The 23,928-nt window shown below is 39.5% G+C and overlaps 1 protein-coding gene across 9 annotated transcripts in view; it reads left to right on the top strand.

The window, feature by feature from the left end:
• Positions 1–23,928, top strand: part of LOC140481231 (F-BAR and double SH3 domains protein 2-like) — a 245,079-nt gene that overhangs the window by 27,503 nt on the left and 193,648 nt on the right. For all 9 annotated transcript variants that reach the window (XM_072577095.1, XM_072577094.1, XM_072577100.1 and 6 more), the window contains exon 3: positions 9,080–9,125. In XM_072577095.1, the coding sequence (XP_072433196.1) occupies positions 9,080–9,125 (46 nt within the window). The remainder of the gene's footprint in view (positions 1–9,079; positions 9,126–23,928) is intronic.

The raw sequence follows: 23,928 nt of genomic DNA, 5'->3' as shown, positions 1-23,928 counted from the left end.
TAGAGAAAGTGTTGGGGGGGGAAAAGAGAGAGAGAGAGAGAGGGCAGTAGGTCAGTCATTTGGAGACGGCACCTGGGCACCCCAGGGCTGTTCTCGGCAGCATTTCAGTAAGCTGGGTTTGTTTTTAATCATTGTAAACAAAAGACATGATCAATGTTGGAAACAAGTCTTTGATGTAATGTTTCTATCGGGACTCTGAGATCTCCTTCGGATAATTCTGTATTCAGATAACCGAGGTTCCTCTGTATAAGATCACCTCACAACTTCTGATGCTCCAGGGAAAAGTGTCCCAACCTCTCCTTATAACTATACCTTTCAGTCATGGCAATATCCTGGTTTCCTGCAATGCACAACTTAATGAAAGAACCATGAGACTTGTAACACAGGATGAGTCAACTTGACCAACTATGCCTTAATGTCAATGCTTCAACTGGAGCTACATAACCTCATTTCTGTGCCCATTCTTACAGCTGTTAACCATTCTTTGTTTTTAAACATCATATCTAATTCAAATTTAAAAGATACCACAGTTATGTGGTAACGTGTAATCCTTAACATTGTGATATAGGAGTAGAAAGTTAGGGTTATGTGTATGGAGAGCAATGCACGTATTGAATCTCAAATTAAGATGAGTTATAAACAGTATGTATTTAGTATTAGGGCTCAAGATGAAAAAGAGCCCATTGATGAGTAACAGTGGTTTGAGAATTTTGTGTATTTGTGCAACTATGAATGATCTAATTAAAGACAGGATTGTATTAGGAATAACTGATCCCTTAGTGCGAATATGTCTAATAAGAGGGGTACTTTGAACCAGAGGGGTACTAATATCCTGGGTGGGAAATTTGCTGGTGCTATTCAGGTGGATTTAAACTAGCTCAGCAGAAGGATGGGAATCTGAGGTGTAGTTGCAGTGCACAGCAGGATGAGAGTAGGGAGGACAGGGACAGGATTTCATGGTAACAGGAATGTCCTGGCAGCCAGCAAACGGGTTTGAAGTGTGTCTATTTCAATGCCAAACGTATCTGAAATAAGGTAGGTGAGCTTGCAGCATGGATAGGTACCTGGGACTTTGATGTTCTGGCCATTTCGGAGACATGGATAGAGCAGGCTGAGGAATGGATGTTGCAGGGTTTAGCTCTTTTTCATTAAGAACAGGCAAGGCGGTAAAAAAAGGGGAGGTGTGGCCTTGTTAGTCAAGGATAGTATAATTGTGGCTGAAAGAAATTTTGATGAGGACTCGTCTACTGAGGTCGTGTGGGCTGAGGTTAGAAACCGGAGAGGAGAGGTCATGCTGCTTGGAGCTTTTTGTAGGTCTCCGCAGAGTTCCAGGGAGGTGGAAGAGTGGAATGGCAAAATTATTCTGGGTAGGAGTGAAAGGAACAGGGTGGTCATTATGGGGGACTTTAACTGCCCCAACATTGACTGGAAATGCTATAACTCTAGTATGTTGATTGGATCAGTTTTTGTCCAGTGTGTACAGGAGGGTTTCCTGACAGTATGTCAAAGGACCGACAAGAGGGGATGCCACACTAGATCTGGTGCTTGGTAATGAACCAGGCCAGGTGTTTGATTTAGTTGCAGGTGAGCACTTTGGAGAGAGTGACCATAATTCAGTTACATTTAATTTAGCAATAGAAAGTGATTACTCTTGACCTGTGGCATGTACCTATCGATGGGGCAAGGGTAATGCGATCAGGCAAGAATTAGGAGGCATAGAATGGGGTAGCAAAATGCAGAGGATACAGACAATGGAAATGTGGAGCTAGTTTAAGGAACAGATATTGTGTGTCCTTGATAGGTATGACCCTGTCAGGCAGGAAGGAAGTGATAAGGTAAGAGAACCAGAGTTTACTACAGAAATTGCATCTCTTGTTAAGCAGAAGAAGGTGGCTTATGTGTTGATGAGGTGATGGAGAGTTACAGATTAGCGAGGAAGGATTTAAAGAAAGAGTTAAGAAGAGCAAAGAGAGGACCCGAGCAGTCTTTAGTAAATAGAATAAAGGAGAACCCTAAAGCTTTGTATAGGTATGTGAGGAATAAAAGGATAACTAGGGTAGGAATAGGGCCAGTCAAAGACACAAGTGGGAAGTTGAGTATGGACCCTGTGGAGATCTGAGAGGTGCTAAACAAACATTTCTCATCGGTTTTCACTCAGTAAAAGGAGAATATTGTAGAGGAGAAGAAAGGGATACGAGATATTAGACTAGTAAGGATCGAGGTTCATTACGAGCAGGTGTTATCAATCCTAGAAGGAGTGAAAGTAGACAAGTCCCCCGGCCGGATTGGATTTATCGGAGGATTCTCTGGGAAGCTAGGGAGGAGATAGCAGAGCCTTTGGCTTTGACATTTGAGTTGTCATTGTCTACAGGTTTAATACCAGAGGACTGGAGGATTGCAAATGTTGTGCCCTTGTTCAAGGAGGGCAGTAGAGATTACCCAGGTAATTATAGACCATTGAGCCTTACTTCTGTTGTAGGAAAGGTTTTGGAAAGGATTATAAGAGATAAGATTTATAATCATCTCGCAAGCAACAATTTGATTTCAGATAGTCAACATGGTTTCGTCAAGGGCAGGTCGTGTCGCACAAACCTCATTGAGTATTTTGAGGAGGTGACTAAGCATGTAGATGAGGGTAGGACAGTTGAAGTGGTATACATGGACTTCAGTAAAGCCTTTGATAAGCTTCCGCATGGTAGTCTGTTGGAGAAAATGCCGATGCATGGAATTAAGGATGATTTAGCATTTTGGATTAAAAACTGGCATTCTGAAAGAAGGCAGCGAGTGGTGGTTGATGGAAAATATTCAGCCTGGAGTCCGATTACTAGTGGTGTGCCACAAGGATCTGTTTTGGGATCACTGCTGTTTGTCATTTTTATTAGTGACTTCGACGCAGGCATAGGTGGATGGATTAGTAAATTTGCAGACGGCATTAAGTCGGTGGAGTAGTGGACAGTGTGGAAGAATGTTACAGTTTACAGGGTGACTTGGATAAACTGCAGAATTGGGCTGAGAGGTGGCAAATGGAGTTCAATGCGGCTAAATGTGAGATGATGCACCTTGGGAATAATAACAGGCAGGCAGAGTATTGGGTCAATGGAAAGTTAAATTCTTGGTAGTGTGGATGTGCAGAGGGATCTTTGAGTCCATGTACATAGATCCCTGAAAGTTGCGACCCAGGTTGATAGTGCTGTTAAGAAGGCATATGGTGTGTTAGGTTTCATTGGTAGAGGGATTGAGTTTCGGAGCCGCAATATCATGCTGCAACTGTACAAAACGCTGGTGCAGCCTCACTTGCAATATTGTGTGCAGTTCTGGTCGCTCCCTCATGGCAAGGATGTGGAAACCTTGGAAAACGTGCAGAGGAGATTTACCAGGATGTTGCCTGGTCTGGAGGGGAGGCCTTATGGGGAAAGGCTGAGAGACTTAGATCTGTGCTCATTGGAAAGAAGAAGGCTAAGGGGGGATTTGATAGAGAGATACAAGATGATCAGAGGATTAGATAAGATAAACAATGGAAGTTTTTTTCCTAGGCTGATGACGTCAGCTTGTACGAGGGGGCATAACTACAAATTGAGGGGTGATAGATTTAAGACAGATGTCAGAAGAAGGTTCTTTACTCAGAGTGGTAAGAGCGTGGAATGCCCTACCTGTCAATGTAGTTAACTCAGTTACATCAGGGAGATTTAAACAATCCTTGGATAAGCATATGGGTGATGATGGGATAGTGTAGGAGGATGAGCTGAGAAGAGTTCACCAGTCGGTGCAATATTGAGGGCCAAAGGGCCTGTTCTGCACTGTATTGCTCTAAGATGAGAAAACAATCGATATGTCATCATTCAGCAATTGGACTCTCTTCATGGCAGAACAGACCAGTCCTTGCATTATGCTGACAAACATTAGGGCAGTAAGATCACAGACAAAGGATAGGATGCAAATTTGGAATTGCCCGGCATCCTGAGTGCTAGAATCATCATTAAAAGTCTTCTATGCACCTGTACAAGCACTCAGTTCAAAGCTGCCCTGCACAGTTCCTGGTATTTGGCTGATACTTAGCAAACAAGGGGAATTTGATGTCCCACTTTGTGGGCAGCAACCTGGAGGTCCTGGATTTGTTTGTACAGAGACAGGATGTCCTCTTTCCCTCAGGACAGAAAGTGGAAGTTGTGACACCAGATCATGCCAGCTCTCTGCAGTCTCAGCCATCTGAATGAATGCAAAGCAATCTAGGAAGAAGTTCAATAACTCTCCACTTCACCAGGATAAGTGCTACATGTTCTTTTGCATAACTCGCGTTTATTCTATCTCTACACTATACCTATCTTCCACTAAGGAATAATAAAATGTGGAGTTAAAATCTTAGCTCCGTGATGACTTTGAAACTATCATTGACTATCATAAACAGCAACATGGTTCACTCCTTAACTAGCCTCTGAAAGATCAGCTGAGATGGGCAACAAATGCAGGCATTGCCAGAAAGGCAAGCGCCTCATGGATAGAAAACAAATAGATATACTGTAGATGTATTGGATATAGCACTTTGGATGTAAAGGATCAAAGGATATGGGGAAAAGTCGGAACAGACTATTGAGTTGAATGACCAGCCAAGATCATAATGAATGGCAGTGCAGGCTCAAAATAGTACTTGCTTTTCTCCCTCCAGATGCTGCCAGAGTTGCCGAGCTCTCCAGCAATTTCTGTTTTTGTTTCTGACTTCCAGTTCTGCGGTTCTCTTGGTTTTTGCGAATTCATTGGAACAGTTGTGTGGACAATAGATAACTTCAGTATCTATCAGTGCAAATGATACCACATGCACACAATTTTGTTGTTTTTGGCAATAAAAGGTTTGTGATTTTGGAGTAGATTTGTCGCTCACTTATGGGTCAGGTTGTAAGTTTACTGGCTGACCTGGTAGAATTGTTCTCAGATATTTTGTCACCATGCTAGGAAATGTCATCAGTGAGCCTTTGATGAAGTACTGGTGTTCTGTCCTGCTTGCTATTTATATGCCTTGGTCTGTTGTGGTGGGTCGTATCATTTCCAGTTCCTTTTCTAAGAGTTTGGTAAATGGAGTCCAAATCAATATGTTAATGGAGTTCTGGTTTGAATGCCAGGCTTCTAGAGATTCCAGTGCATGTCTTTCCCAGGATGGATGTATTGTCCCTGTTGAACTGGTGTCTCTGTTTGTGTGCGTGTATGGATGCTAGTGATAGTTGGTAATGTCTTTTGGTAGCTAGTTGGTGCTCATGTATCCTGGTAGCTAGTTTCCTGCCCATCTTTCCAATGTAGTGTTTGTTGCAGTCCTTGCAGGTATTTTGTATATGATGTTCATTCTGCTAGTTGTTGGTACAGGGTCTTTTTAAAGTCATCAGAAACTATTTCAGTTGTGATGGTAGGTTGAGCCAATGCCCAATAAGAAGGAGATTCCTGGTTCAGTGTTGACAAGCGCAGAGACTACAGGAAGATTTATGAACTGACCAATGCACCATGGTCTAGAGTGCCATTCGAGTGGGAGACAAAAACAAAATGTTGTATTAACAGGGTATCATATAATTAGGGAAATGGATACTGTTCAGATGCTGTTCTCTGCAAAGTGAAAGGGTCTCGAAAGTTGCATTGACCACCTGGTGCTAAAGTTAAGGAGATGTCTTCTGGACTGAAGAAGAACTTGGAAGTGAGATGGAAAAGATCTCATTGTTGTGGTCCCTGTAGGTTCCAATGACAAGCAGCTTGGAGCTAAATTTGAAATGCAGAATCTTTTTCATTGTTGTTATCTGGTCAGATTACTACCTGAATCAAATGCAAATTGGCATTGGTGAATTACATGAGAGATGTAAATATGTTGGTCAAAGATTAGTGTGGAAGAAATGGGTTCCAATTCAGGGATACTAGCACCAGAACTGGGGGTGGGAGGGTGGAGAAAGCGTTGTTTTGTTGGAATAGGCTTTATTTGAACCATGCTGGGATTGTATATGCAGTGTTAAATTAATTAGAGAAATGAAGAATTCCATTGAAGGGATGTTTTTAAAAAAAGAAAAGAAATGAGAAAGTATAGATGCGGGGTGGTGAAGAGGTTTAAAAAGTCAAAGTCTGACAGGAAGTGGCAGAAGAGTACAGCAGAAAGTAGCACTGTTAATAAAGATCAACAAGCATAGCACTGGAGTTGAGTTTGTCGAGTGCATAAAATAGTATGGTGCATAACCTACCCAGAAACAGGTTATTTTAGTAATGTGTAATAAGGAAGGATTGATACGAGGGTCCTGTGGTTCATGGTCCTTGAGGAGGTAATGATCACAATATCGCAGGATTAGCTTAAAGTTATATAACTTGTCCTACCAGTTAACTGTTTAAAACAAACTAACAAGTGTCTGAGACCTATTTTATTGATTTGAAACAGGTGCAGCACATGTACATTTACTTTCTGTCTGCAAAGAACAGGCTATGCAGTAATATATGTCGCTACCATTACATGCCAGTGTACCACACGACGTACTCAACTGATGATTCTAAATTGTTGTTCAGCGTAATTCTTCATACATTCAAGATTACTCCACAAACATTGTGCAAGTGCAAAAATTGCATATAATATTGGACTTTTGTTGCAGGATTCGCAAAGAGCGGAAGGAAAATGCAGCTAATTACAATCTGATAGTGTTTGGCATGTGCAGCCTGCATATCTGGCACCACCACACAGCACTGAAATTTTATACCACATTATCCATTTTGTGGTAGAAATAATGTGTCCACTATACCTCCGATTACCGTACAAAAGTAAGGTACCCTAAAAGTTTGAGTAGCAGGTGAAGCTTGCTTTTTATGCACACGTGTTGCCCCTAATTAGACAGTGCCATTGAGCTAAAAGATGTTTTGCCTGTCATAAAAATGAGTAATGTGGTTATCTATGAAACATCTTCAGGTCCCCCACAATTTGGCAAATGCATGAGAAACCGTGCTACCATTATACGATTCTTTGCTACACTGAGTCATAGAGCTGTACAGAGTAGCTGTACAGGCCCTTCGGTCCAACTCTGTAATATGTAGTCAATATATCTTGATAAGATTGTCTTTTTAATAGAGCTTTAAGTGCCACCAGATAGCTAGTTCCATTTGGCCCAAATCCCTTTGAACCCTTCCTGTTGATATATCCTTCTTGAAACGTTGCAGTTGTGCCACAACTCCCATCACCACCTCTGGCAGCTCATTCCATACATGCACCACTTTGTGTGAAAATGTTTGTCTCTGAGGTCCCTTTTAAACTTTTCCCCTCTCACCTTAAACCTATGCCGTCTAGTTTGGGATGACTCCTCCCAACCTGGGGCAAATACTTTGTCTATTTACTCGATTCACGCCCGTCATGATTTGATAAATCTCTATAAGGCCATCCCTCAGCCTCCGATACTTCAAGGAAAATACCCCCAACCATTAAGCCTCTCCCTATAGCTCAAACCCTCCAATCCTGGCAACATCCTTGTAAATCTTCTCTGAACCCTTTCATGTTTTGCACGTCCTTCTGCTAGCAGGAAGACCTGAATTGCACGCTGTATTCCAATAGTGATCTAACCAATGTCCTGTACAGTCATAACATGTCCTTCCAACACCTATACTCAATGCACTGACCAATAAAGGCAAGCATACTTAATACCACTTTCACTATCCTATCCACCTGCAACTCCACTTTCAAAGAACTATTTTCACAGGTCTGCCAAAAGTATCACTAACCACAGAAATGCTTATTTCTCTTATAGCTAGCTGTATCCTTAGACGCGTTAAATTATTTCCACAAAGGAAAACAGAATTCGATAAATGCTCAGTGTAACTTAAGTGATGAGAATCAACGTTTTAACTTGTCAATCAGGTTTAAGAAAATCCTGTTGATGATTGAATCCTATTGAAGGTTTAATCTACGGATCATTTAAATGATGTTGTAGCCTCCAGCCCGAGAGACATCTGTTTCCTCCTTGTCATATGTCTCTCATTTAGAATATTGTGGGAATCTAGGGAAAAGATTGCCGGGCCCTTTTCTGAGATACTTATATCATCAACAGCCACAGGTGAAGTGCCGGAAGGTTGGCTAATGTTCCATTTTCAAAGAAAGGCTATAAGGAAAGATAGGGAACCATAGACCAGTGCATTTTACGTCAGTGGTGGGTGAGTTGTTGGAGAGGATTCTGAGGGATAGGATTTACACGTATTTGAAAAGGCTAGGACTGATCAGGCTTTCTGCGTGAGAAGGCCACTTTTCGAATACTGCATACAATTCTGGTTGCCCTTCTGTAGGAAGGATTTTGTTAAACTTGAGAGGGTGTAGGAAATATTTTCCAGTCCTGACAACATTCTGGTAGGTTTGATTATAGGGAGAGGCTGAATAGGCTGGGACCTTTTTCCCTGGAGCATTGGAGGCGGAGGGGTGATCTTTGTAGAGGTCTATAAAATTATGAGGAGCATGGATGGGTGAATAGCCAAGGTCTTTTTGCCACGGTGGGGAGTCCAGAACTAGAGGGTATAGGTTTAAGGTGAGAGGGGAAAGATTTAAAAGCAATCTGAGGGAAAACTTTTTCTTGCAGAGCGTGTATGGAATGAGCTGCCAGAGGAAGTGGTGGAGGATGTACAATTACAACATTTAAAAGGCATCTGGATGGGTATATGATTAGGAAGGGTTTAGTGGGATATGGGCAAGTGCTGGCAAATGGGATCAGTCAGATTGGGATGTCTGGTCAGCATGCGTGAGTTGGACTGAAAGATCTGATTCTGTACTCTATGAAACTCCATATTAATCTTGAGTTTCAAATAATACTTTTAAGATCTACTATTTTTACAATCATCTTAGCTTTGACTATGTTACAATGAAATACACATTCAATTAGGCATTGTTAATCATCAAGAGAGTGTTTTTATTTAAGAAAATAAAAGTGCTGAAGGAACTCAGCAGGTCTGACAGCATCTGTGGAGAGGAACAGTTAACATTTTGATTCCACTATGTCTCAGATACTTTATTTACATCTTTGTATATCGTTTTAAATATATTGTTTATGTGTTAGTACTTTTCCCAATTGACTTACCTTTGTTTCTTGTCTTCTAGGACCTTCAGTCAGAAGAGAATTGCAATTGAGAAGGACTATGCTCAGGTAAGGTGTGAGTGAATTCCTCTCTTTAAGGCTCAATTATTGTGAAACAGCAGAATCCATTATTGAATTCACGAACTAACTCCCTTTTGTAAGGGGCCCTTGAGGGAAATGAAAATGAATTAAGTTATTACTTTAAAATAAAAACAGAAATTGGTGAAATTCAGCTGCTCTGGCACCAGCTGTTGGGGAAGAACAGAGTTAATGTTTTGAGTTTAGTGACTCTTAATCAGAACGGACTAACTAATAAAGCCATACCCTCTTGGCATTTAATAATTTCTCAATATTGGTTAAATGCATTTACCACAATTTGGTAAATTTCCCTTAGCAAACATAAAGTATCTAATATAAAACTAGTCCTAATGGTACAAGTATTCACCATAGGAATTTATTTTCATTATAAAGAGTGAACTTAACAATAAAGCATCCACAACTATACAATCCTTTGGGGTGGAGAATTTCAAAAATTCACAATCGTTCAAGCAAAGAAATGTCTCAGCCCCTCAGTCCTAATAGGTCAGCCTCTTTTCCTGAGATTACATCCCTGTGTTTTATGTTCCCCAACCAGCGGAAAGCATTAAATATTGGATTCCTTAATGAGATTGCCCCTCATTCTCTTTAAACTCTCAAATGTGTGTCCAATTACGCAGCCTTGCATTGTGGAACAAATCTCTGTCATCCTAGGGATCAGTAGACAGTGCCTGTGTTGGTGACTGCATTCTTCTTCAATCCAAGAAAAAGCTTAAAAGTTAGCTGTTTTTATCAAATGTTTACATTCTTGAGAAGTTTACTTATCCAGTATGCTGCATAATGATTTTCAATTAGCAGTTCTGTGAAGCTGTTCTCTTTCTGTAAATATGTAGTCAATATAGCTTGATAGGATTGTCTTTTTAATGGGACAGAAATAATGAAAAATAGAGCTTACTTTAAATGCATTTAACTGCGATTGAGGCATTTAACTGAGATTGACTGTGTTGCTAAGTTGATATGATAAAGACATGAAATTCAATATGTTGTATATCTTCAAGTAAGTGTAATCTCCCAAAATAATAGGGGGGCAATTTGTAGCCAAGTCATCTTATTAGCAAGTTTTTATTGTAGTTTATCCCATCTAGATTATGACAGCAAAAACCTCTTGTTTTATTTAGAGATTCATCAGTTTGGAAGATTAGCTGAGTGAGTTAATGTCATACTTTTAACTGGCAAATCTATAGCCTATGCATTTAGCATGAATTGACTGTGCCCATAATTGAACAGAAGTTGTCAGGAAGTGCTTTAATACAGTAATACAGTATCGTGCTACACTACAGCAGCCAATGTTGTTGTAGGTAGATTTACAATTCTATTAGGGAGGGAATTCCAGGATTTTGATCCATCAACTCTGAGGGAATGGCAATATATTTCCAAGTGAAGGCGGTTAATGCTTGGAGAAGAAATTACAAGTGGTGGTATTCCAACTCATTTGCATCCCTTGTTGTTCTTGATGGAAGTGGTGGAGTCTTGCTGAATTTCTGCAGTGCACAGATGGTACATACTGGTACTACTGAGCATTGTTGGTAGAGGGACAGGATGTGGTGCCAGTGAGGTGGGCTGCTTTGCCTGAGATTGTGTCAAGCTTCTTGAGTTGTTGGAGCTGCAGTCATTCAGGCAAGTGGGGAATATTCCATCACACTCCTGACTTAAGCTCTGTAGCTTCTGGACAGGATTTGGAGAGTCAGGAAATAGTTAAGTCACTACAGTATTCGTAGCCTCTGACCTGCTCTTGGAGAGAGGGATTTTTTTTGGCTGGTCCAGTTCAGTTTCTGGTCAGTGGTAATCCTCAGGATGTTAGTGAGAATTCAGTGATAGTAACGCCATTGAATTAGAACATAGAACATAGAACAATACAGCACAGAACAGGCCCTTCGGCCCACGATGTTGTGCCGAACTTCTATCCTAGATTAAGCACCCATCCATGTACCTATCCAAATGCCGCTTAAAGGTCACCAATGAATCTGACTCTACCACTCCCACGGGCAGCGCATTCCATGCCCCCACCACTCTCTGGGTAAAGAACCCACCCCTGACATCTCCCCTATACCTTCCACCCTTCACCTTAAATTTATGTCCCCTTGTAACACTCTGTTGTACCCGGGGGAAAAGTTTCTGACTGTCTACTCTATCTATTCCTCTGATCATCTTATAAACCTCTATCAAGTCACCCCTCATCCTTCGCCGTTCCAACGAGAAAAGGCCGAGAACTCTCAACCTATCCTCGTACGACCTACTCTCCATTCCAGGCAACATCCTGGTAAATCTTCTCTGCACCCTCTCCAAAGCTTCCACATCTTTCCTAAAGTGAGGCGACCAGAACTGCACACAATACTCCAAATGTGGCCTAACCAAAGTCCTGTACAGCTGCAACATCACCTCACGACTCTTGAATTCAATCCCTCTGCTAATGAACGATAATACTCCATAGGCCTTCTTACAAACTCTATCCACCTGAGTGGCAACCTTCAAAGATCTATGTACATAGACCCCAAGATCCCTCTGTTCCTCCACCTGACCAAGAACCCTACCATTAACCCTGTATTCCGCATTCTTATTTGTTCTTCCAAAATGGACAACCTCACACTTGGCAGGGTTGAACTCCATCTGCCACTCCTCAGCCCAGCTCTGCATCATATCTAAGTCCCTCTGCAGCCGACAACAGCCCTCCTCACTGTCCACAACTCCACCTATCTTTGTATCATCTGCAAATTTACTGACCCACCCTTCGACTCCCTCATCTAAGTCATTAATAAAAATTACAAACAGCAGAGGACCCAGAACTGATCCCTGCGGAACTCCACTTGTAACTGGACTCCATGCTGAATATTTACCATCTACCACCACTCTCTGACTTCGACCGGTTAGCCAGTTTTCTATCCAATTGGCCAAATTTCCCTCTATCCCATGCCTCCTGACTTTCCGCATAAGCCTACCATGGGGAACCTTATCAAATGCCTTACTAAAATCCATGTACACTACATCCACTGCTCTACCCTCATCCACATGCTTGGTCACCTCCTCGAAGAATTCAATAAGACTTGTAAGGCAAGACCTACCCCTCACAAATCCGTGCTGGCTGTCCCTAATCAAGCAGTGTCTTTCCAGATACTCGTAAATCCTATCCCTCAGTACCCTTTCCATTACTTTGCCTACCACAGAAGTAAGACTAACTGGCCTGTAATTCCCGGGGTTATCCCTATTCCCTTTTTTGAACAGGGGCACAACATTCGCTACTCTCCAGTCCCCTGGTACCACCCCAGTTGCCAGTGAAGACGAGAAGATCATTGCCAACGGTACTGCAATTTCCTCTCTTGCTTCCCACATAATCCTAACTATGAGCAGAATTTTACACTAGCTTTATTTCAATTATTGACAGTTACTAGAAAATGGAGAACTGTCAGGATTTATTTAGCTGGATCAGCAGAAATAAACTTTGGCTAAGCAAAGTTGTGGATTGTAGGGATTTTAGTTTACTTGCAGCCACCGCAAGTGCAATTGTAACCAGTGTTGGACTCCAAAGCAGGTGATGAGTAGGGTGAAGATTCTAAATCTAAAATGTCCACCCCAATTTTAACTTATGCCCTGATTTGCTCAGTTTGGTTATGTTGCATTTGCCTATTATGAGGGAAGCTTAATATGGACTACTGCTGTAACTGCCAATAATATTTGGAGTGCCTATTAATTTTATAAGGATCTGAAATTTCTCTGTTTTATGACTTTGCTTGGCAATAAGCTATTATCAGTAACCTAAACCTGCACGATGCAGCAGATGTGACACATCGCCAAGTAATAGAGTATCAGTACTGGTAACAGTGTTCAAGGTAATTGTTTATAAAGTAGTAAATCAGTGTTAGAAATTGTGCCCATGTTTTGCTGTTACAATATTTTAAGTTCAAATGTAGTTGACCGCAGTAATTATTCTATAATGTCTACATCACATATGAGCTGCTTCAATTTAAGATTCTGTTGAATCAATCAGTTAAAAATAGTGGATAGTATTAGAAATAGTACAAATGCTTACAGTAAGAGCACTTCAGTAATGTTGAACCAGTATTTATATGAAATCTTTCAACAAAAGGGGTCTGTGTGACTTAAGGTACATTATAAAAAATAAATTTCAGATTATTTACAGGGAAGCCTATAGTCCTGCAGGACTTATTGAACTCTGCAGACAATCTCCTCACACTTAAATCTCACCCCCTGCCTCCTCATAAGTGCTTCCTTCAAAGTTCATTTTTGTTTCAGAAAGAAATGTTGCAGAGATGAACATTCTTATTTTCTGAATATTCTTATTTTACCTAAATACTAGTTCTGAATGTTAAAGCTTTTCATACCTTCTGATTCTTGGATCTTTCTTTTGGCACTGGTAGCTTGAGCATGAAACTATCAACATGCCAGCCAATTTTGTCTGTGCTAACCCTGCTTTTCATGACGCCAGTAGTCAGACATGTTGAAATGGGGCACATGTCTATTTCTTTACAAATATGTAGAATCCCACCCGTGTTGAAGCAGGCCACTAGGCCCTTCGAGTCCACACTAAACCTCGAAGCATCCCACAAAGACCCACATACCTACCCAATCCTGTAATCCTGCATTTCCCATGTCTAATCCACCTAATTTACACATCTTTGGATTGTGGGAGGAAAACAGTGCACTCTGAGGAAACCCATGCAGGCTGGGTCACTTTCCTGTGAGGTAGCAGTGCTAACCACTGAGCCACCATAAGATGTGTGCTGAATGACCTTTGTGTGTCAAGGTGACAAAATGTTTCAGAGAATTCTAGTCCAGATATAATTATTTAGTTCTTGAGGGAAAAGTTTTGTAAGGGAACATAAATTGTTTTTACTTCACAAATGTTATAGATTTATGTGTTTGTAACAAGGGACATTTTCAATATTGTGTTGAAACCTCCTAGTACCTTCTGCGGTTTTTTTCCCCAATTGATAATCCATTTTAATGTAAGTGCATACTTAGGGCTATATGTTTATGACTGTAGGGAGTTACTACAGTCAACTACAAATGATAGACTAACTTGTCTCCCCTTTTTTAATATGGTTTGTAATGATTATGTTATATGAATTCATGACAAATGAACTTCATGCAGAATTAATGAAATGGTGTTTCCAGTGTTATTTAAACCCTTTATCAGTGCAGTGTATAAACTGTCTTCATAGTCTTACAATTGAGACTTGTGGCACATTAAAGTTTGATAGACAGGCTTAAAACCTGCGTACCACTTTGTAACTCCCATTATAGTTCAAAAGCATAACCTTGTCACCTTAACCAATAAAGGTGTGTCATATATTTTGTTTCCATTCAACTTTGTTATCTGAAGGGGATACTGTGGGGGAATCACATGGCAGTCGTAGCACCAATCAGTAAAGAAGAAAAATACTATATAAGTAAAGTCATGTTAATGGTAATTGCAAATAAGTATTTCTTAAAAAGATATTCAGGAGAATTTGAATCTTCAGAGTTCAGAAGTCTCTGTACAAAATATTCATTATGTATCACAAAACCCCTGAAATGACATGTTAGAATAGGTTTAATTGCAGAGATCAGCTTAACCATAACTGAACATTCACTTTAACCTGAGTATTAAATGCAGAGATTCAGGGTGAAACTGTGCTTTTTACTGTATATATTCATTCACACCCATTATTTACAAGATCTAAAATTGAGGTGAATTTAATGCTGTTGATTTATTGTGACATGATAAAATATGGAATTTTTTATTTTGTATCACTATATACCACTATATGTTCATGGTTTCGTGAAGGGTAGGTCATGCCTCACAAATCTTTTGAGCAGATGACCAAACAGGTGGATAATGGTAAAGTGGTTGATGTGTATATGGATAAGGTTCTCCATGGTAGGCTACCACACAAAATACGGAGGCATGGGATTGAGGGCAATTTAGTAGTTTGGATCAGAAATTGGCTAGCTGAAAGAAGACAGTGGGTGGTGGTTGATGGGAAATGTTCATCCTGAGTTTCATTTACTAGTGGTGTACTGCAAGGAACTGTTTTAGGTCCACTGTTGTTTTTTTTATTAATGACCTGAATGAGGGCATAGAAGGATGGGTCAGTAAATTTGCGGATGACACTGGGTTCAGTGGAGTTCTGGATAGTGCCAAAAGATGCTAATAGTTACAGAGGGACATAGATGAGCTGCAGAGCTGGGATGAGAGGTGGCAAATGAAGTTTAATGCAGAAAAGTGTGAGGTAATTCACTTTGAAAGGAGAAACAGAAATGCAGAGTGGTTGTCCACCTGATGAAGGAGCAGCGCTCTGAAAGCTAGTGTTTCCAAATAAATCTTTTGGACTGGTGTTGAGATTTTTAACTTTGTACACTCCAGTCCAACACCGACATCACCAAAAAGTAAGATTCTTAGTAGTGGAGATGAGCAGAGAGATCTCTGTGTCCATGTACATAGATCCCTCAAAGTTGCCACCCAGGTTGATAGGTCTGTCAAGAACGAAGTGTGTTAGCTTTTATTAGTCGAGGGGTTGAGTTTCGGAACCATGAGGTCATGCTGCAGCTGTACAAATCTCTGGTGCGACCGCACTTGGACTGTTTTGTGCATTTCTAGTCACCGCATTATAGGAAGGATGTGGAAACTTTGGAAAGGGTTCAGAGGAGATTTACTAGAATGTTGCCTGGTATGGAGGGAAGGTCTTACGAGGAAAGGCTGAGACAACTTGAGGCTGTTCTTGTTGGAGAGAAGGTTGAGCCTGACTTAATTGAGACATATAAGATAGAGGGTTAGATTGGACAATGAGAGATTTCTCCCACTGTGGTGATGGATAGCAAGAGGGGGCATAGCTTAAAATTGAGAAGTGATACATATAGGACAGATGTCCGTTTCTTTACTCAGAATAGTAGGGGCGTGGAACGTGTTGCCTGTAACAGTTGTAGACTTGCCAAATTTACATGCATTTAAATGGTTATTTGATAGGCATATGGACGAGAATGGAATAATGTAGGTTAGATGGGCTTCAGATTGCTTTCACAGGGTGGCACAACATCGAGGGCCAAAGGGCCTGCACTGCACTGTAATGTTCTATATACTTGTCGAATTGTTATTGAACAAAGAATCAATTTTCCCTGAATAGGATTCTTAAGCCGGGGTAAAAACAAGGACTGCAGATGCTGCAAACCAGAGTCTAGATTAGAGTGGTGCTGGAAAAGCACAGCAGGTCAGGCAGCAACCGAAGAGCAGAAAGTCGACGTTTCAGGCAAAAGCCCTTCATCCGGAATATTCCTCATGAAGGGCTTTTGCCCGAAATGCCGATTTTCCTGCTTCTTAAGCTGGGGGTTGTACAGAGAAGGAAGCCATTTGGATTACTTTGGGGGTAATGAATTCTGCTGCCTTATAGCTCTTCCCTCATAATGCAATGACTCCTATCACAATTCAAATGGAGGTGAAGTAGTAAAATGAGACATAAATGATGCAAAAGAGGCAAATATGATAAAACAAGCATAGAAATTAAATTGACATTTATTTAAAAGTAATTTTCTGTAATTGTAAAACCTTGGGCTTAAGGAGAAAAGCAGTTGTAGTGCTTAATAATTCCTGCTGGCAAGTGTCAGGGAAAAGTATAATGAATTAAATAGGAAGGGATTGAATAGGTCTGGAATTGTTAGAAATCAGCACAAATTGCGATTAGAAAAGGAGAGAATTATTTTTGGATATCTATTAGATAATTGGTGTTGCAACCTGGTATATGGTATGTCTACAAGCTATCAGATCAATAGACTGGTCAACTTGACAGTGCCCTGGCTAATCATCTTTGCCACCTATAGGAAAAGCATTTGTTTTTCCTTGTCTTTGATGACTAAAACGGTGAAGGTTCGGAACATATAAATTAAAATTGCCTTGTATGTCAAAAACAACTATTTCCATTTATGTAATTTAATGCCAACTAAAATGTATCAATAGCCGTTTACATTGGGAAGCCATGTTACATTATTAAATTCAATTTGTCATAAGGTACGAGAGTGGTTGGTGATAACCATGTAGTAGTAATGTCAATGGACTAGCCTAATAGTAGGGGGGTCCTCCTGTGGTGCAGTGGTAGTGTCCCTACCCTGAACTGGGAGGCTCACCTGCTGTAGAGGTGTGTAATAACATCTCGAAAAGGTGAGAGATTTTGATTTGATCCTTGTAATTTTTTGTTTGACCCTAGTTTTACATGCTCTTGCACATTCTCTGACATGCTCATGCTCATTGTACACTATGGGCAGAATCTTCCACTTTGTAGTCTACTTTAGGCAGAAGGACATTCTCACCATGGTCAGATTAGTTTGGTAATTATATACTTGCAGATAAAATAGCAAATCCTGAAGCTGGGCTGCAGGAAGTTGTTTAGCTCTGATGCTTACTCTCAAATCAAAGATCATGTCATCATGTCTAAAGAATTTATAGACAGTTCTTCATTGCCTGAAGAACAGAGCATTACTCAAGTCCTTGAACTGGATGCCTACAGCTAAACATTCTGGTCACTTCCTTTCCTTTCTCATCACGCACCTCTCCTCCAGACAGATGGACTTTTAGCCTTGGCCTATTCCTGTACATTTATGCCTATGATGTTCCAGCCTCAATCTCTCAATTAATTATTGTGAACTTAATAGAGCGATGACTTTAATTCTGGTGAGCTGGCATTTTAATGAGCATTCATAAGATGCAAATACATGCAGAAAAGCCTTCCTACTTCTTGCCATCTGGAAGCTTAGTCCACTTTTAAAGTTTGGCGAACTTATTTCAAACATTCATCCTGCTGTTGGGATTCTGAATTTTGGCCTGTCACTCGATTAAGTTCCCCACCTGTCTGTCTTTTGTGCTCCTGGAAGCAACAAACAGATGATCAAATAGATACTGAATAAGAATTTTACCTAATCTCTCTAATCTTTTATCTTTGTATGGCATTGCCAACATTGTGGAAGCTATTCCTTACAGGTTTGTGCAGATACCCATGTTTACATCCATAAGGCTCCAGTTTGTTTTTTAAAAACTGTTGATCTGATTGCTGAAAGTCAAAAGAAGGCAGTTACGTGTTTAGTATGCTGAGGAGAGAATTGCATATATTTTCGCTGCTTGTTTACTCTTTCCACAAGCTGGGGTTCAATTTTACAAGCAGTGGGAACTTCTTAAATGACCATTCATCACATTTGAGTTATTTGGAAAGTATCGGTGGTTATGACAGGAAATATTTTCCCATCTTGTATTTGCTGCTCAATTAAGTATGACTTAACTGTTTGCTCTTAGCAACCTAACATATTTCCCCTTTTTTTAATAATTTCCCATTAAGCTGAAAATGTACTAACTAGAAAAATCAATTTTAAAATAAAGTTTATCCTTCAAAAATATTTAAGTTTGCATTGTGCTAGTAGAAAACTGAACAAATATATTTGGTATTGTGGAGAAGATTAAACAGTTGTACAATTGTGAGCATTTTGCTTCTTGGGCATCATCCTTCTTCTCAACCTATTTTATTCCCCTTTCCTCCAAAGAAAGCTTTGGAAGATTGTATAGTACACTCAGTTAAAATAACTTGTGTTGAAAACAGCTTTTGAGGTTTTGATTTATTCACTTTACAGTTTCAGAAAACTGAGAGTCTGGTCTTTTGCAAATATGTACTTGTGTATTAATATAACTTGAATGTAAGAAACTGATGTCATCCTTTGCTGTTGCGTTAAACTGGAACACCTTGCAGTGATTCTATATCTGTTGTTTCTAAATCTATGATGTTTTGCTATACTGACTTTCACATACCAGAGCAAATGATGTGGCCCTGGGAGAAAGCTTGGGATAATAGCTTATAAGATTTGTGGGTGGGGGGGGAGGTTCAATTTTTTAGTGCCCTATCTTATTTCATTCCTTGTCTTTAAAAAAAAACTGCTTTCTTTCTAGAAAATGTGCAGATTGTAATTTTGCATTCCTAGTTTCATATGTCAGATGATACATTTTTAATGGCTGCGATACAGCAGTAACTAAGTTGCACTTTGGTAAGGGAAAGATTGTGTATACTTTGTCAGTTGGCGCATGGCCCAGAATAGCATTCTTGCATAATGGATAATAAAATGCCATTAGTGTTTGGAGAAATAAGGGCTGTGGTGCTGGTACACAGTGTTTTTATAACTTCCGTCTGTGGGTTTAACCAGGAAAACACTAGTCTGAAGTAAATCCTGCTTCAAATTTGAGAAGGTCAGAAAAGGCTGCATTCAGTGAATACGGCTCAGCATCTGAACGGTAGCACAGTAGCAAAATAACCATGAAAATTATGCATCTATTTTATATTTTTAGAAAATATTATAACTGATTTACAGAAAAGTTGGAATTATTTGGTCCAGAATCTTTGTGAGAGTTTTCTTTTAAATCAGAGAAAGTTATGGCAAAGTTGTAATGTCACTGGACAAGTATTCTAAAACCTCAGGCTAATGTTCTGGGACACTGGGCTTGAATCGCACAGTGATAGAATCTGGAATAAGAAGCTGACCTAATGGTGTTGTAAAATCACATCTGGTTCACAAATGCTTTATAGGAAAGAAAATATGCCTTTCTTACCTAATGCAACTCCATTGCAATGTGGTTGACACTTAACTGCCTTCTAGGCAATTAGAAATGGATAATAAATGCTGGCCTAAATGAATGAATTTTTTTTTCAAAGCAAGTTCATAATTCTTTGTGGATTAGAACATATGTTATCACTGCAAATCATTTATTAGATACAGAATTGGGTATGATGAGCCATTTAGCTACATTTAATAAGCTCATTGTAGTTCAAGTATATATTTACTGAAACAAACAATCATTTTTAACACTTGAAACTCTGGCATTATATTGATTAGTAAGGCACACTTGAATGCTACTTCTAAGAATCAGTTGACAGTCTGAGTGATACTTTGAAAATGATTAATTCTCCAGATGTTACGTTGATCAGAAGACTTCCAGAACTGCCCTTGATATCTATCCAGAACATGGCTGATTTTCTGCCTCTGTTCCACAGTCCTGGTCCATGATTTTTAACTTGGAGCTACATTGATAGCAGTACTGTAAAATAAATGTAGTATACAATAGGACAGTTCCCAGAATTGTAGAAGTGCTTTTGAGGCACATATTCCCAAGTTAACCTCATTATTCATGTGTGTATCAATAGAATTGAAGTGACCCTGGCATCTGCTTTTCTTGGCTTTGTTGCTGCATGATTAGCCTCTGGTTGAGAGCATTTAAGGTGACAGAACTATCACAGATCTTTGGTCATAATTTAGGAAAGCCTTCAATGATTATTTTATACCTGGGGAGATAAGTAACAGAGTGTTTCTAAAAGGTTAATCTGTTTGTAAAAGACACTGGTGTTTATGTAGATGTATCTTACATATAGTGCTGATGTTCATTTATGTTTTTGTTCATGATTGTGGAAACTGTCAGAGATCCAGAGCTGATGAAACAAGTCACAAGACAACAGCTTGAATTTACTGCAATTCTGACACCACTGGCCTTCACTGCTGTAGTTGAGCCAACTACTTTTTTTTAATGTGCTGAAAATTTAATTTTTGTAATGCAACACCCTAGCAAAATATGTTTCAGATTTCAAAGAATCTGGGTAACAAATTCAATCTTGTGAAGCTGTTTTGTAATTTTGGCAATTGGATCTCTTATTCTGTGCTTGAGCCATTCTAGTTTAATTGGTGTTTGCTGCTGAGCTGTTTGAATGACTTGGCTATGTTCACATGAAGTATATGGTAGCATTTGTTATGGCCAGGATAAAATATACAGGAAGTCCTCAGTTAACATTGCTCTATTTAGCATTTGTTTTGTTTGAATGTTGACAGGTTATTGGGGCCTGAAATCCTGTTGAGTGTCGTGTGATTCATTCTGATGTAGTTTACTGCACCTGACCCGATTTCTGTGAATAATTGTGGATTTCTATATTAAGATTGAGATTATTTGCATTTAAAATGCACCTTGTTGAAAATGATAAACTGTCCTAATGTTTCACAACCACTTACTTTTTGAAGTATAGATAATCTATTGTGAGAATACAAATGCCACTCTATTGAACCATCTGCCAGTGTTTACAACTTGGAGAATTGCACATCAGATTCTGAGATACCTTGATCTTTCAAAAAAAAATCCCTGGAATCTTAACATCCAGTCAAACAGGTAAACAGAATAGTTGTTTAACACCTTGTTACAAAGGAATACCATTTATCTTCACAGTACAGCACTGCTTCGTTACTGTTCGTGAATGCCAGTCTACTTTAAATTTTGGCAGTCTTCTAATACAGGCATATATGCTATTTATTGAGCCAAGCTGACTGGTGTTTGATTCACCTTTTGTATTGAAGAGAAATTCATGTACATAGTTTTCATAACAATACACAATGGTATAAATTGATAAAATGTTGCGACACGGGGTAAGCCCCCTCTGTTAATTTAAAGCCAGCAACACAGAAAAGATTTATCCCGTGCGGTAATCTGTGAAAATTCGAGAAGCCAAAAGCTAGTTAAAGCAAAAATTAACAACTTTATTTCTTAAAGTATAACCAAGAATAATTAACAACTATTTACAACTCCTTCTTCTAGCCTATAATTAACTTTTCCTCCTATAATACTAGACTGATAAAACCCCCAATTAAGATTTACCAAAATTCAAATTTCAAAACCAGGCAGCTGTCAAATCTTCCTCTGTAGATTTTCTTCTTCTTAGGGTTTCTCTTTTGCAGGTGGTTGCTAGGTAAATGGACCTTTTTAAGAGAACTAATTTTCTGGGCAGTCTGCAGATGTTGGTGGCTTGGCAGTTCTCTCTCAACTGTTCGGTTTTTGTTTCGGTTTTATACCTCAAAGCATTGGATTGTGTCATTGGTTTTAATATTGTTAATATACTAAATTCAGACTTGTTTGGAGTTTGTTTTTTTATATATGGGGTCTAGTTTAAACTGATTGGCCTAATTCAAATTTGTTTTTGTCTCCAGGCAACTAGCTATACTAGCTGCTGGATCAAAAGGTTACATTATATCTTGTTCAGAGCACTTAATGCTGTCAGGTCGTTCTGCTAGCTTTTAACTTTCTTAAAGATATAGTACACTTCTACACCTTCATAACAGTATATCTTGAGTATGTAGAACTTGCATGTGGCATAGAATTTCAGCACCTCAACTATTTGTATTGTTTTGAATATGAGCAACTCTAAAGGTTAGGAGTCTTTAATTTTTTTTGCTTAGAAAAAGGTTTCTTTTAAACAAGTCTTGTACAAATGAAGTAAGAATTTATTTACATAACAATTTATATTGTCAAAAATGTGACTTTTTAACACAAACATGATAAAATTTATATTTCCAGGAGTAACTTAAGGGAATTATGAGCTAGTGAGAGTTGTATAATATTTTCAGTATCCAGTTTCCACTAAATTTAGGGATGAGCCTGAAATTTGAAGCTCCCAGGTGCATCTGTACAGATAGGGTGGGAGTTTCAGTTGACCCTGAACGATCTGACAATAGGATATTAACCAAGGAATATTTCACCTCTACAGCATCCATTTAAGCAGTTCTCAGTTTAAAATCCCCTTTGCCCACCCCCACCACCAAAACAAAAACACACTAGGTCATACAGCCAACCTTTAATGATCTTTCTGTTGTTGCAGTTGATGTCAAATTCAGCACAGATCGGGCAGATGGAATTTAATCCTGATAAGCATCAGGTGATGCACCTTGGAAGATGTAACAAGACAAGGGAGTATTCAATGAATGGCAAGACACTAGGAAGTTCAGAAAAATCTTGGGGGCTTAACCTTCTTTCCATATCCCTTCAACCCATTCTCAATTAAAAATCTGTCTAACGCCTCTTTAAATGTACTAACTGTCCTAGCATCCACTGCACTTTGGGGTCGTGAATTCCATAGATGGGGGAAGTATAGGTCCTCCTCAACTGTTTTAAATTTGCTGTCCCTTATGACTATGAGCTTTCATCCTAAAATGCCCCATTTCACATCTATTTTATCCACACCTTTTATCACCTGGAGTACTTCAATTTGATCTCCCCTCATTCTTCTCAGTTCCCGAGAGTATAGGCCTAAACTGTTCAATCTGTCTTCATATGACAAACCCCTTATCTCTGGGATCAACCTAGTGAACTTCTTCTAAACTGCCTGCAATGCCACGACATCTTTTCTCAAATAAGGGGACCAAAACTGCAATAATATTGCAGGTATGTTCTCGCCAATACACAGTATAGTTGCAACAACAGTTCCTAACTTCTATAATCTATTCCTTTAGTTATAAAAACCAACATTCCATTTGCTTTCTTTATTATCTGCTGTAACTGCCCGCTAGTTTTCAGTACACCTGGATCCCTCTGCACCTGTAGACTCTCCCCATTAAAATAATAGGTCACCTTCCCATTTCTTTGACCCGAAAACATGACCCCTCACTTACCCACATTAAACACCATCTGCCACACTTTGGCCCACTCTCCTAACCTATCTATATCCATTTGTAAGGTTCTTATTTCCTCATTGCATATTTACTATCCCTCCTATTTTTGTGTCATCTGCAAATTTGGCTATAGGGCTTCTATCCCTGTATCCAAGCCATTAATGTAGATTGTAAATAGTTGGAGTCCAAGGACTGAACGCTATGGCACCCCACTAGTTACTTTTGCCAATCGGGGGGGAAAAAAAATTATCTTGACTCTGTCTTCTGTCCATCATCTATCCAGGCTAATAAATTGCCCCGATTCCATATGATCCAACCTTGTGAATTACCCTTTTTT

The sequence above is a fragment of the Chiloscyllium punctatum genome, chromosome 9, assembly GCF_047496795.1.
Source record: "Chiloscyllium punctatum isolate Juve2018m chromosome 9, sChiPun1.3, whole genome shotgun sequence".
NCBI classification, from domain to species: Eukaryota; Metazoa; Chordata; class Chondrichthyes; order Orectolobiformes; family Hemiscylliidae; genus Chiloscyllium; species Chiloscyllium punctatum.
This window is presented reverse-complemented; position numbering and strand designations above follow the sequence as displayed.